Source organism: Anser cygnoides, chromosome 1 (genome assembly GCF_040182565.1).
Source record: "Anser cygnoides isolate HZ-2024a breed goose chromosome 1, Taihu_goose_T2T_genome, whole genome shotgun sequence".
Classification (NCBI taxonomy): Eukaryota; Metazoa; Chordata; class Aves; order Anseriformes; family Anatidae; genus Anser; species Anser cygnoides.
This window is the reverse complement of record NC_089873.1, coordinates 6954106-6966752: the sequence shown is the minus strand read 5'-3', so window position 1 is coordinate 6966752 and position 12647 is coordinate 6954106. Positions and strand designations below refer to the sequence as shown.

At 43.9% G+C, this 12647-nt stretch overlaps 1 protein-coding gene across 4 annotated transcripts in view; it reads right to left on the bottom strand.

Annotated features, from left to right (window-relative positions):
* CAMK1D (calcium/calmodulin dependent protein kinase ID) overlaps positions 1-12647 on the bottom strand; it is a 220608-nt gene that overhangs the window by 114130 nt on the left and 93831 nt on the right. For all 4 annotated transcript variants that reach the window (XM_048062699.2, XM_048062698.2, XM_048062700.2 and 1 more), the window contains exon 2: positions 10074-10205. In XM_048062699.2, coding sequence (XP_047918656.1) covers positions 10074-10205 — 132 coding nt within the window. The remainder of the gene's footprint in view (positions 1-10073; positions 10206-12647) is intronic.

The following is a 12647-nucleotide window of genomic DNA, read 5'->3' as shown; positions in this document are numbered from 1 at the left end:
TCTGTTTTCTGTTCTAATTACCGAGTTTACAGCAGACATGGGAGTAACCAGATTGCATCGCTCCGGAGAGCTGCATCTTGGCAAAGTGTGCGATGCCAAATACGGCTGCTGCATGTGGACTCCTCTGCTTTCAGTGGATGGAGGAAAGAAAGAAAGAAAGAAAAAAAAAGGTCTGAAACAGCTGAAAAACAAACCCATGGTGGTGTATTTTTCAAACAATTTTGTCAGCAGGAGTCAACTCTTGTGCTCAGTGCCTGGTCCACCATGGTCTGAATCTGTTCCAGTTGCCTGCTGAGAGGGGCTGCTTAGTTGGGGCTGTACAGACACATATGTACCAGTCCAAAAGGGTCCCAATTTAATCCCTGGTGCATCAGTTGAGACAGCAGACGTCACAAAGGTATGAAGATATTTGAAGTAGGCTGTTAATCCATTTGGTGGGACCCCAATGAATTATATATAGAAATTTTGGACTAATCTCAGAAGGAGTCAGTGCTGGTGTGTATAAACATGTCTGGCACACTTCACTGTTATGCATTTGTCAGTTGTTTCCGAGTCAGTGTGGAGCTATAAAATACATTAGATTATTATCTGATGCTTCTTGCTAATAATATTCCTTCTCAAAGATTTTGAAAAAACTCTAAAGAAGAAGAAATGAATTCCGTTAAGGTATTTGAAAATGCCTTCAAAAAAAGATTATTTTTTCTCTAAGAAAGCTTGAATTCACCTATGTCTACTTTCCGGGGGAAAAAATAATAATGAGGAAGTAAAGGAGGCAACAACATCCCTGTTTAATGTAATGCTCCATAATTTTAATTTGATAAAATATCTGGCAAAGCAAGAGCTAGCTGCCACATTTCCTTAGGGAAATGATTTCATAGGCCACTTACAAATTGTCAGTATTAAAACTAACCCACAGATTTGTGCACTTAGAGAGGTTTAAGAACTGGGCAATATATCTGAAAACCAGAGACACAGAAACATGGATATAATGAGAGAAAATATTAGGCTTTACTTTGAAAACTGATTTGATTAATAGGTTTAAAGTCCTCTAGTTGCAGAAGCACAGCCTTCTACCATGACCACTCTCACTTCAGAATAAAAACAATCTATTCTGCTTAAGTCAATGCCTTATGAATGTAAAGCAAGATAAGAAATTGAATTTCTGATTTTTGTAAAAAATGAATTTTTATTTCAGAACAAAACTGTGATAGCTCTTTCCTTGGTCAAAGACAAAGTCCATACCTGCATATCTTTTGTGTTTTTTTTTTTTTTTTTTTCCCCAGGAAAACTCCTACTGAGCACAAAGTGTTGTATGAGTAAGCATTGTAAGACTGAATCAATATGTAGTACAGATGACAACTGTGGGCTTGGTTGGCCAAAAACCAGTTAATTTATGCAGTCATCAATCCAGGATGTGTTCAAAACACAGAGGCTGCTGTTAGGTTTGACCTGGTGCAACTGGAAGTGGGACGGAGTACAAATATTTACCCATCTTCTTATGGTCAGAGCCAGCCCCCCCATGCCAAAGTCTGGTTCAAGATACCTGGAATCATGACCTTACTGAGGGACAAAATGTAAGTGTGATTCATCTTCTCTAAATGAAAATAGAAGGCAGAAGTTGCCAACAGATTTCTTAAATTCACACCAAGCTCATATGCCCACCAATAACACTACTGGTCTAATTCCATATAACGGAGGCCTAAAATGCAGTAACTTGTATTCACAGAGCATTTTAGCATGCTGCTAAGGGCAAACAACTGCTTTGGACAAGGAGTGCTCATGAAAACTGTCATTTCTGATGAGATTTCTGTTTTTCTACCTTCTTGAACTGACATTTTTTGAATACTTGTGTTGTGTTTTTTTTTCCCCTGTACATTCTGATCCACTTAGAAATGCATATTTGATGATTTCCACAAGTGAGATGTGAGCTCAGATGCAGCTGTGTACCTTGAGGATGCTTCCAGCTGGCCGGATGAATCCTACCTTGCATTTACTTGGTTTACTTTATGCAGTGCTTTGAAAATTATACCCTAATTTGCTACTCTCCAGCACTATGTAAATTAATGCCACAGATTTTAATAACATGAAAGTGAGATTGAAAAATATCATAGAGGTGTTTGGACTGTGTATGTAAGTAACTTGCCCTTCATTAAAATATGGTCATCTTATGGTTAAGCTAACTGGCTCCCAACAGGGCATTGAAATACCTTAATATTTAACAGGACATCACAATAGCTTAATATTTAACATTTAATTCCTCCAGTTAATAATTCAAGATTAAATTAGAAAAGACAGGCAAAATGCAATTTGTTGATAGCATGTTGACAAGGACATCTTCACTTTGTAAATACCGTGAGACCTTTAAATAGCCTTTTAAACTTTTTCCAGATGAAGAAATTACTTTCATGGGGACAAAAATCAACAACTTAGTTTTGGGTAGAATATTCCAGATGACCTGTGAAGAACTCTGTGAGAACCAACAAAAACAAAAAACAAGAGGAAGTATTTTACCCAATGAAGTCACCTAGGACCACATCTTTATCAGATTCTAGGCACTGACAGATCCTGAAAGATCTATCTGGGCTGCGAGCACTTGTGAAAACACTTTCCCTGTTATTACCCCAAACCCTGCATACTCTAAATTTTACCCCATGTCTACCACCTCTTGGGTTGGTCTCACAAATGCGTGTCCTCCCATACACAGACAGGTCCACCTTAGCCCCTGTGAGCTTCATAGGCCCCAGCTGAAGGTGCTTGCAAATAAGGTGACTCTTAGCTTTGAACATGTGGGAGTGACAAAGGCAGACCTGATGCATCCAGATATAAAGCTGAGTCATTTATCAAACTGTTAGATCTTATTAAAGAGGCTTTATGCCTCTTAACAATTCGTTCCTTTTAGGTAACAGACAACAGCGCATATAATCAGGTACTTGTATCACCAAAATACAATGGTAACCATCTTCCTGAGTAATAAATACATGAAAATAGGGTATATATTCTCATCCTTTAGCTAGGAGCTGTGAAAGGACCCCGGCTTTGTGACTGCAGCTATGCACAGAATGAGGTCCACATAAAACAGATATTTGGCACAGAAGCAGGCTCCAGCTGAGGCTGAAAAACCCATTCTTCTAATCTGAAATCATCTTGGAGCAACCATTTCAGAAAGCAGCTGTTTCTTCCCAAATGCACCAAATTATTTCTCAGGCTGGAGCTCTGAGCTCCGATGCCCTTTCATCCCCCTGACCTGCCCCCATCTCTTGGGGCCCGTCTTTTGAGTTGGGTCAGGGTATGGGCTGACCTTGAAGAAGAACGGCTATGCAAGGGAGATTTGGTAAGCCAGTGCTCCCCAGAAGGGAGGACAGCCACGTTGTCACCCAGCAATTAGGCTGCAATGACTTCTCACCATAACCTCCTTCAAGGAGCACGCTGGTCTGCATGCACACTGGAGAAGATCAGGCAGGAACACAGGATCACCATAGCTATTTAGGAGCATGCTGCATGCAAATAAAACCATAAGACTAGAGAAGACATTGGGGATTTTGTTTGTGTTTACTCTTTCAGAAGGGATTTCTTTCTTTCTCATCTAATGTATTTTAGGATTTTTAAGATGCCTTGATCTGCTTCTGTACATCTGCTTACATCTAATCTAGCATGAAACACGATCTGGGCAGTCCCGGCTGCAAAGTCTTCCCCTGCAAAGTTTTCAGCATCTCAGTGATCTCAGCTTTGTTTCAGTTGTTTTTTTTTCTCCACCAGCATGAATTCCTCACAGCAAAATAAGCAGCTTAGCAAGAAGTCACCTCGTAGTGCCAAGGCAGAACTGTCCTGTGCCATACCTATATATATAGGGTCAGATTCACTTTTGCCTGACACCTGAGAAGGGAAATTCATGCTGTTTGCACTTCCTTGATTCGGAAGATGATCTCATGGCTTAAAGCTGATGTCAGCCTCGAGGCATGCCCAAATGGCCCCTACCCTGCCGTGCTGTAGATCCTGGCTCCTTTCCATGCCTAACGTGCCTCTCTTGGGGTCATGCCTACAGTAGTAACAGTGGCTCCAGAGGATGAAGCCCACCCACGTGCGACAGCAACAGATATATTCTCTTGGAGCCCTACTCTTCTGCCATTGACATCGACATTATTAACGACACCACCCAGGATCACCCCTTTGCCCAGCAACTTCACATCTGGGCACCCCAGTCAATCCGCAGGGTAGTGCTGGGGATGCATTTTTTGGGACACCCTGGATTTGCAATTAGCAGAGCTCAGAGTGTGGCCTCACGGGGAGGGCAGAGCCAGCCTCCTGTCACCCCGGCGCAACAGCAACGGCATGAGCAAGCCAGGTTTTAGCAAGTCAATCTACATAAAAGCTTTCTCTGAAAGTGATTACTTAATATAACAACCAGCTGTCTCTGCAGTTCTTGCTGAGGCAGCCTAACTTCTCACCATTATTCACAGGGTGGTGGAAAATAGGAGGGAAAAAAAAAAAGCAGCAAGCCTGTTTTGTCTATAGGGTAAGTAAAGCTTCAGAGAAATAATGTTACCTGATAGACAGAAGTGCCAAGTGTTTTGGCTTTTGTTGGTGGTGTTTTTGTTTTCTTTTCTTAACCATCCCATTCATTTCTTTAAAGGAAAAGAGCTCTCACTGCTGGGGCATCAAGTCCTAATTAGTCATTAACCTCTTAAACCTCAATCCCACAGTTGTTCTGTTACACACCAGCTGCACAATCTAATTACCATTGTTTTTACACTAAAAACATTGTTTTTATACTAAAAATTAAATCTATCAGCACAGGATCTGAGTGTCTCTTCAATTTAGCTGGCCCTGTACTCTGGCTGGGTGACCTCTCACAGAAAAATAATTCCTATAGGAGAGCACTGGTGGACACCAGCAGAGACTGTGGACTGGGAAAGTAGAGCAGAGTACCATCCAGGCCTGCAAGGGCTTTATTTTTTGACTCAGAAACATTCACCGCTTGAATAGGAGGATCCGTCCCACAAAGTCACTCAGGAACGTTCAGCCGAATTAATTAGGTGCCCAAATTTGTGTTAAGGTACATTAAACTTCTGCCTGATCAATTTTACTCAGAATTAATGTAGCCTTTTATTCTGAGTTAAATTGCACAGAAGAGTTTAATAAGGGGTGACTAATGGGTTTCAAAACTGAACGTGGATTTGGCTTCCCAGAGGCTATGGGGTTAGCCTGGGAGGGGTAAGTCCTTGCAGAGGTAAGAGCGGGGGACAGAGAGGTTTTAGGGGGAGGTTGTCAATGGGCTACCAAAATGGAGCAAACCAGTGTGACTTCTGAAATTCTCCTTTTAGCCTTCAGATTCTCCTTCACCGCCTTGAGACAGGGTGATTTTTCTATATTCCTTACCAAAGACGTCCCCTTTAATGTCAGGAATGGTGCTACCAAGCACGCCCATGCTTTCACCTGCTTGATGAAAACTTTTAATCTCTGTTTTTTGGGGGGTTTGGAGATGGGTTTTGCAAACTTTGCAGGAGGGTGCCTCTCTCCCTCCTTATAATAGCAGCAGCTCCTGGCCATAGGTGCAGGCATATAAGGAGAAAAGCAGCCGTCAGAGCATGAATCACTGCCCGAACACCCAGCACCTCTTCCAAAGAAATGGGAATGGAAAGCACAGGCAGAAATACAGCTGACCTGCTAGAAATGGTTTGATCACGCTGTTTAACAGGAAAAATGGCTTCACTGCAATTAGGCTTGGATTTGTAATGAGGAATTTTATGGTGCCTCTCCCAGAGGATCTAGGAGAGTAAAGAGCAGGTGATGAGAGTGGGAGATACCTAAGTAGTTTATAAAAGATTCTTAAAATCCCCATTCAGCAGAAACTAGCTAAAGCAGTGTCTGATTTGCTAGCTAAACAGCATTTGTCTAACAAGACTGTAATTTGTGCACATGGCCGCTACAATTAATACACCTGCATTGATTCCTTCCCTTGCCTTCTTCTGACTCAGCACCGAACCCATCTGATTGTGCAGTATTACCCCGATAACATACCACCATCTGGAAAGTTTCTTTGTGATTAAAAAAAAAAAAAAGGAAAGAAAAGAAGAAAGAAAAAGAAAAACATATATCAGGTATATTTTTCTCTTACAAGGTTGTTTTTCTCTACTTCACTAGAGCCTCAAACTGATGCTCACTGCAGTCCAGCTCTTCACACCACCTACTGCCTTCAGGAGCCCGTCTAACAGCCAATTCATCTTTCAGCATGTTCACACCTGCACAATTACCATACGGGGAAGAAATTTCCACTATTCTACAGCAAACAATGGAAGCAATTGCATTTACCTTTCTGCTTAAAAACAGAAATGGGTTGCTTTCTGAGCAGGTTATGAAACTGCCCACATCTCAGGTCAGAAAAAGTTTGTGTAACACAGTGTGCTGGGTTGCAGCAGGCAGCTCACAGAGATGTGATAGTCCTACCCTAGGGATCCAGTTTCCTTCCTCAAACAGACTCTAAAAAATAGTACATTTTCCACTGCAAAAGAAATAAACCTTGAGCAGCTGATGCAGCCCAGCTTCTCACTTGGTTTTGTGTTGAGCTGCAACCTTTTGCACCGTGTCCAGCTACATGCAGCCAGCACACAGCTATGAGACACAGCAGTCCTTGTGCACCAGTCCATCACCTGGGCATGGACTGGGGACACTAAGAAAACTCCCCTCCTGATGCGGACTCGAACAGAGGTGCCCGGTGGGATTTTTCCCCCTTCCGTGAAGCATCCCTTTAACCCTGAGATCAGCAAGGTGAGCTCAAATCGAAAGGAATGAACTGATTTCAGGGGGATGAGTTGATTTCAGAGGGATGAATTATCACCTAGAACTGGGCACATGCTTAAATTCTTTGCTGAAATGGGGCCGAAAGAATTCATCAGGCTGGGGCTCCCGGATTAGCTGCAGACTTCGTCTCTGCCAGCACTGCGTCCAACAGCGAGCTCCTTCCCACTGCATCCCCACCCATCTGAGTCTTCGGGGAATGTTGCCATGGATTTCCACGGGAAACAAGAGAGTCCATATTGGAAGAACCCTGTTAAGGTTGCTAGGCGTAAATATTGACTTAACGGCTCTTCCGTCTTTTTTCTTTTTTAAGAACAGATTTGTTGGCCATGGCTGGAAAAATAAAATGTTGGAGGGAGCATGATTCACTCTGGCACTCACACAAACATGCAGATCAGTTGGCTGGCAGCTCCTCTGTTAGCAGAACATCGCTTTTAAAATGTGTCATTTTGTTTTGGCAGCAACAGCGGCCAAGCCCACAGACAGAGAGCATCCAAAAGATAAAATCTCCTACCTTCCATGAACTACGTGTGGGGACCACCGGCCTTCCCCAGCAAGGAATATTTGGTTTAACACTTCCAATTTTTTTTGTCTGTTTTGTTTTTTAACTGAGCCAGAGAAGGGCTGACAGGACGCTGCAATGGTTTTGCATTAAAAGTCCAGACTAGAAACTTCCCCTCTTGGACCCACTCTTCTCCATCTGCTGACATGAGGAAAGGAAAGCAAAGGTTCTGCAGGTAAAACTTTTTATTTAAAGGCTTTTGGCTGTATCACAGACAACAGCTATTTCAGACGGAAGGCACTTCAGGTCATGCTGGAAGCCAGCAGCAGAAATGAGAGGTGATGCAAGGGTTTTGGTCATTAGGTTCATGCTTTCACCACCAGGTTCTGCTTCCTATAGTACTCCACACATAGACTTTCAGTCCTGAATTTAAAATATATTATTTAAATGCAGCTTCAACAGACTGCATCATCCAAACCCTTCTGCATCTTGAATCTGCCAGATGTGGGTGGTCTGGCAGGACCAAGAGGAGGACAAACCTCCTCCAGAGGGCACAAAAGGTGCAAAGTACACAGCCAGCACCATCTCTGACTGTCCCCAAAAACCTGCTCACCACACACACAGGAGCACGAGCAGCTCAGAGAGCTGGCAGAGGCTGCAGTGAGTGTATTTGTGGCCCCCTGGTAGGCGCCTGTCTGACAGGCAGCCTCAAGGAGCACACAAGGAGTTTGCTTGCATTTCAGCTTTGCAGGCTGTCATTTAGGACTTTAACCCCATCGGAGTTCAAGCATCCCCCAAAATCATGATGCAAAAACAGAAAGAGAATGGGGTCAGCACACGTGCTGATTTATATCTGCTTTGCATCCATCCTCTATGTCTCTGTGCACTCCTTGCAGGGAAGAGGGACAAATCCCTCCCTCCAGGCATCCTCTGCGCACATCCTCCCCAGAAGTGGCCGGTTCAGTGCATGGCACGTTACAGCTGTGGCTCCTCGCAGCCATCCAGGGCAGCCTGGGGCCCTGGCATCCTACCCACTAATTAGGCAACACACACACTAACCATCCCTACGCAGTATGAAGCTATCAGAAACAAAAGCAAGGCACTTAGATACCTTTGGAGCTTAGCAACTGCTGCTCAGGACCCACTCCACCCCTCTCAAATATATTTCTACTGACAGGTTTTGAAGCAGATAATTTATTGAACAGAGAAATAGGTTGATATCTCCTCTCCTCAATCCCAGGCAGAACCAGTTTGTTATTTTCTAAGCATTTTCTTGGTGATGCATACAAATTCAATGCTGCATCTGCTAGCAAAGATGCCTATTTTCAGAATAAATACAATAACATGCAAAGTTTGTATTAGCAACAGCTAAGTAGATGACATCAGGAGATAAAAAAGGAAAAATCTCATGGCCCTAGCGTGCACAGGACAAGAGACCAAGCAGATCTAATTGCATGGAATTAAGAAATTTTCTGCCTACTCCCTCTCCTACCATCACAGCACAAATAGCCCAGCCTGGGTGCTGCCTCTTCTGCTCATATAGCAATGTATGAGTATCAGGGGACAGACCCACAGAGACAAAGACTGGTTCAAGCTGCCTGGTATTGGCCCTTATTACCTGGTCATGGAGATGCAATGGTTTTAGCTTTATGACAGGTTCTCAGTACCTCTATGCAGCAAGCCAACTTGCTGCAGTTATAACTGGGTGTTTAACTCATACGGGTCCAGCAATGGCAAAGCAACTGCAACAAATCCTTGTAGCTGTCTGGAGCCCCACTTGATCCCCTCTGCTGCTAAGGATCCCCTCTGCCTCCTGAGACAGCTGAGTTTGCCCTGGAACCTGCTCCTTTGGCTTAGGTTGCTTGAGCATTTAGTGTATCTAAGTATCTAGTTAAACATTTAGGATCAGTTTTTGCTTTTCAGTGCTCAGACGATGAGCCACCAACTTCTACATGACCCAGAGCTGAGGCAAGAAGTCCCACTAGGTACAGCAGAGCAGCAGGAATTTGGTTGCCCCAGTCCAATGTAGACTTCTATATAATTGTGCTACTTTGAATTAAATTAGAAGAAAAGCTGCTTTTAGAAATCTGAAACAGGTCATATGGACCTATCTTAAAGTTACTGATCTCCTTCCACTAACTAGAAAGGAAGTCAAGGGTGAAAAGTTCAGATCCAAGTGTCTCAAGCCAGGTGAGATGAATCCTGCCTTCGGGGCACAAGGTAAGGAAGAGGTATGGATCAAGCCTCTAATGACTGCTCTGAACCCATCGCAGTCCTGAGCTGTTCGTTTATGTCTGATTTATGTCAGGAAAAACTTGCACTCTGTGGTCAACTCTGATAGAGCAGAGGTGACAGAGCTACTACAGGCTACCACTGTCACCTTGAGCAATCTGTAGCATGCCTAATTAGTTTTACAACAATCAGTGTATCAAGTGCTTTAAGCACCTGGAAATAACAACCTCACTCTCACTCCCCTTAGAGGTGATGACCCAACTGCTGACATTATTAGTGGGTAAGGGTTTTTGCAGGGCATCACTGCTTTTACTCCAGCCTAACTCCTCTTCTTTGCCATTTCACAGTCATCCGGCTGGATTAATACAAAAGAAAACCAAAGCATTTCTCAAAACATTTTCAGCATCATTTAAACTCGGCTGATCTTGTCTGCCGGTGACGGGCTGAACAACCCGTCAGTCACACTTGTCAGTCACTGCTCCTGTGCCTGAAACGCAGGAGCCTAATCGAAGCAAAGAAGCAGAAACGAAGGTCTGATACTTACTTTCTCAAGACTGCAATTTCATTCTCTATGCTGCTTTCCTTCCCCTTCAGTGCCTTCTTGGGAATGCACTTGACTGCAAATAGTTTCCCACTAGCTCTCTCTTCAGCCAAAACAACTTCGGAAAATGCGCCCCTGAAGGAAGAAAAGAAAAGCAGAGATTTTAAGTGGTGTCATTTCTTTGCAAGCTGTTATCTGAAATACAGCAATTGAATCTATTCTTCTGGTGGATTTTGATAGCTGCTCTCGTTAATCACAGCCATGGCATTATGAGAATCTTTCACTGTTTTTACAGATATATAAAGGCATTCGGCCAAAATATTAAAGGCTCACCAAACCCAACAATACTAATAAAGAACTACAGTCCAGCAGAAGTTTGAGCAAAGGTCAAAAATCAGAAAGTGCCATTTCCATACACAGGGGCAGGGACCGCAGCCAAGCTGCTGATTTGACATATGATGAATGATGTACTTTTCCCTTTTCTGAAGTTTTTTGGAGCACCACAAAGTCCCTGGGAGCAAATGACCCACGGGTGCCAAACGTGCTCTCAGTTCCTCGGTGACCACAAGAGGTCAGAGCCTCCGCTCTGGTCCTCCCTGAGCATCTCTTCACCCTTTGCTCAACCCTGACTCAGACGGAGAAGCATCGTCAGAGTTTCTCTCTGTACACAGAGATATTCCACAAAACAAACTGCCATGTGTAATCGCTAAAGCCAAACAATCGGATTAAGTCACAAGCCCAAATGTCTGCCTTAATAGCAGCTTCCCTGCAGTTACCCCAGAGAGGATTACACAAATAAAGGATGCAGAAACATCATCACAGCAGCCAGTTGCTAATTGCCAAGAGTGGGCAGCGCCTCTCCTTCACTGGGTTATTCCGTAACAGTATTATTTCTTGCACTCTCACATCTTCCTGCAAAGCATCCTGGCTGAGGAGAGGCCAGGCAGATGTGACAGGCAGGGCCCTTATGTGCTTTTGCTGTTCTCATGCTGCTTTCTGAGAATTTGGGCGTCCTTCAGAGCCTTTTGGCATCTGGATGGACCTTTGCTCTGGCACAGTGGGGTTGCTCTGAAATTCCTGGTTTATCAGGTTTAGCTCATTGCTGGTTTAGCAGTGAGGTAGTGGGCATGGCAGAGCACCACCAGCCTGCTGAGGAACACCAAATCCCTGCTCCTGTTCACCAAAACCTCCTCCCAAAGTACCTGCCTTTACCAAGAGACACCAGAGCCAAGCACCACCCAAAATGTAGCACTCCCCAAATCCCAATTCAAAGTCCATCAGCGAAGGATCATATTTTACTTATACAACACTAAAAGAGGTAGAACACTGGGTAATCCATCACTAGGTTATTCTGTTCTTCTACATAGCTCTCTCCGAAAAGAGGCTGAGCAAACCCAACCACACTCCAACCCGCTCCTAATGTTTGATCACAACATCATTTGGCTACCATGAACTTTCCCTGACTTTCGTTGCCCATGGTCACTGCTTATCTAGGTATTTGCGGACCTACAGAGACGTTTCCTCTCCTGGCTCTTCCTTTCTAAGTCATGCACAACGACATGACCAAGCGCTCCCGACCTCACCGCCAGTTCCTGAGTTGTGAAAGAACCGAGCGAATCACTGAGCCAAGGGGTAAGCGAAGCAGGCAGGCAGAAGAGGATGCTGGATAGAAAGTGCCTGTTTACACAGAAACGTTTTGGTCATTAGCAGCAACAGGGAAACGAGACGGGAAGTTTAGGGATGGATGAAAAGAGACTTTTGCAAACTGGTGGTTTGTGTCCATGTGGCAGTGACCCTCTGAACAAAGAACGCTTTGCCTCATTTTTGGCAAAAAGGACCAAAAAAATGTCCAGACTCATTTATGCTGCACTAAGTGCAGGAACAGCTTTGTTTTCTGCATTTTGTACAAACTGCCACGGCATGTCGGAGCATCACAGACTCCAGTTCAGAGTCCATACAATCAATCCCAATGGCTGGAGCAATAAAAAAGAAAATCGAGCAACCCAACATATTTTTGCAGACCTACTCTTTGCTTTCCTGTCATCAACAGTCCTAATTATTTGGTTTGCCAAATGGTGCTTTCCTTCTAACCCTCATGCTCGGGACAGCCAGAGTGGAATTGCAATAAAATCCCTTTACTGGGAAATCCTGAGACCCCTCAGTGCTTATCGGCTTTGGCTGAAGACTCGGACGCTCAGAAACTCACGGGGCAGCTCCCAGCTATAATTCATGAACGCCTTAAAGTCCTATCTGCTTAAGCTTTCACCACTTCACTCTAGCTGTGTCTTGAATAATCTTTTTGGCTGCAGTTAAATGCCGTTACAAACAGCATATCCATACTGGTCATTTACTGCTCACACAGCTCTCCAAGTGTTTACAATACTGCAAAGCACAGAGCTCCCATTCTGATCTGGATTTCATTGCTCTTCTAAGACGACAAAATCAATGAAATCCCTTTATATCCCTCTATATAATAAACCGAGCTTTGAGAAATGCCTCTATTTCAGCTGGATTCACCATTTTACTGGATTTCTTTCTCCACATACTAGGACAGCCATGAGGTTGGAGCAGCCTCTG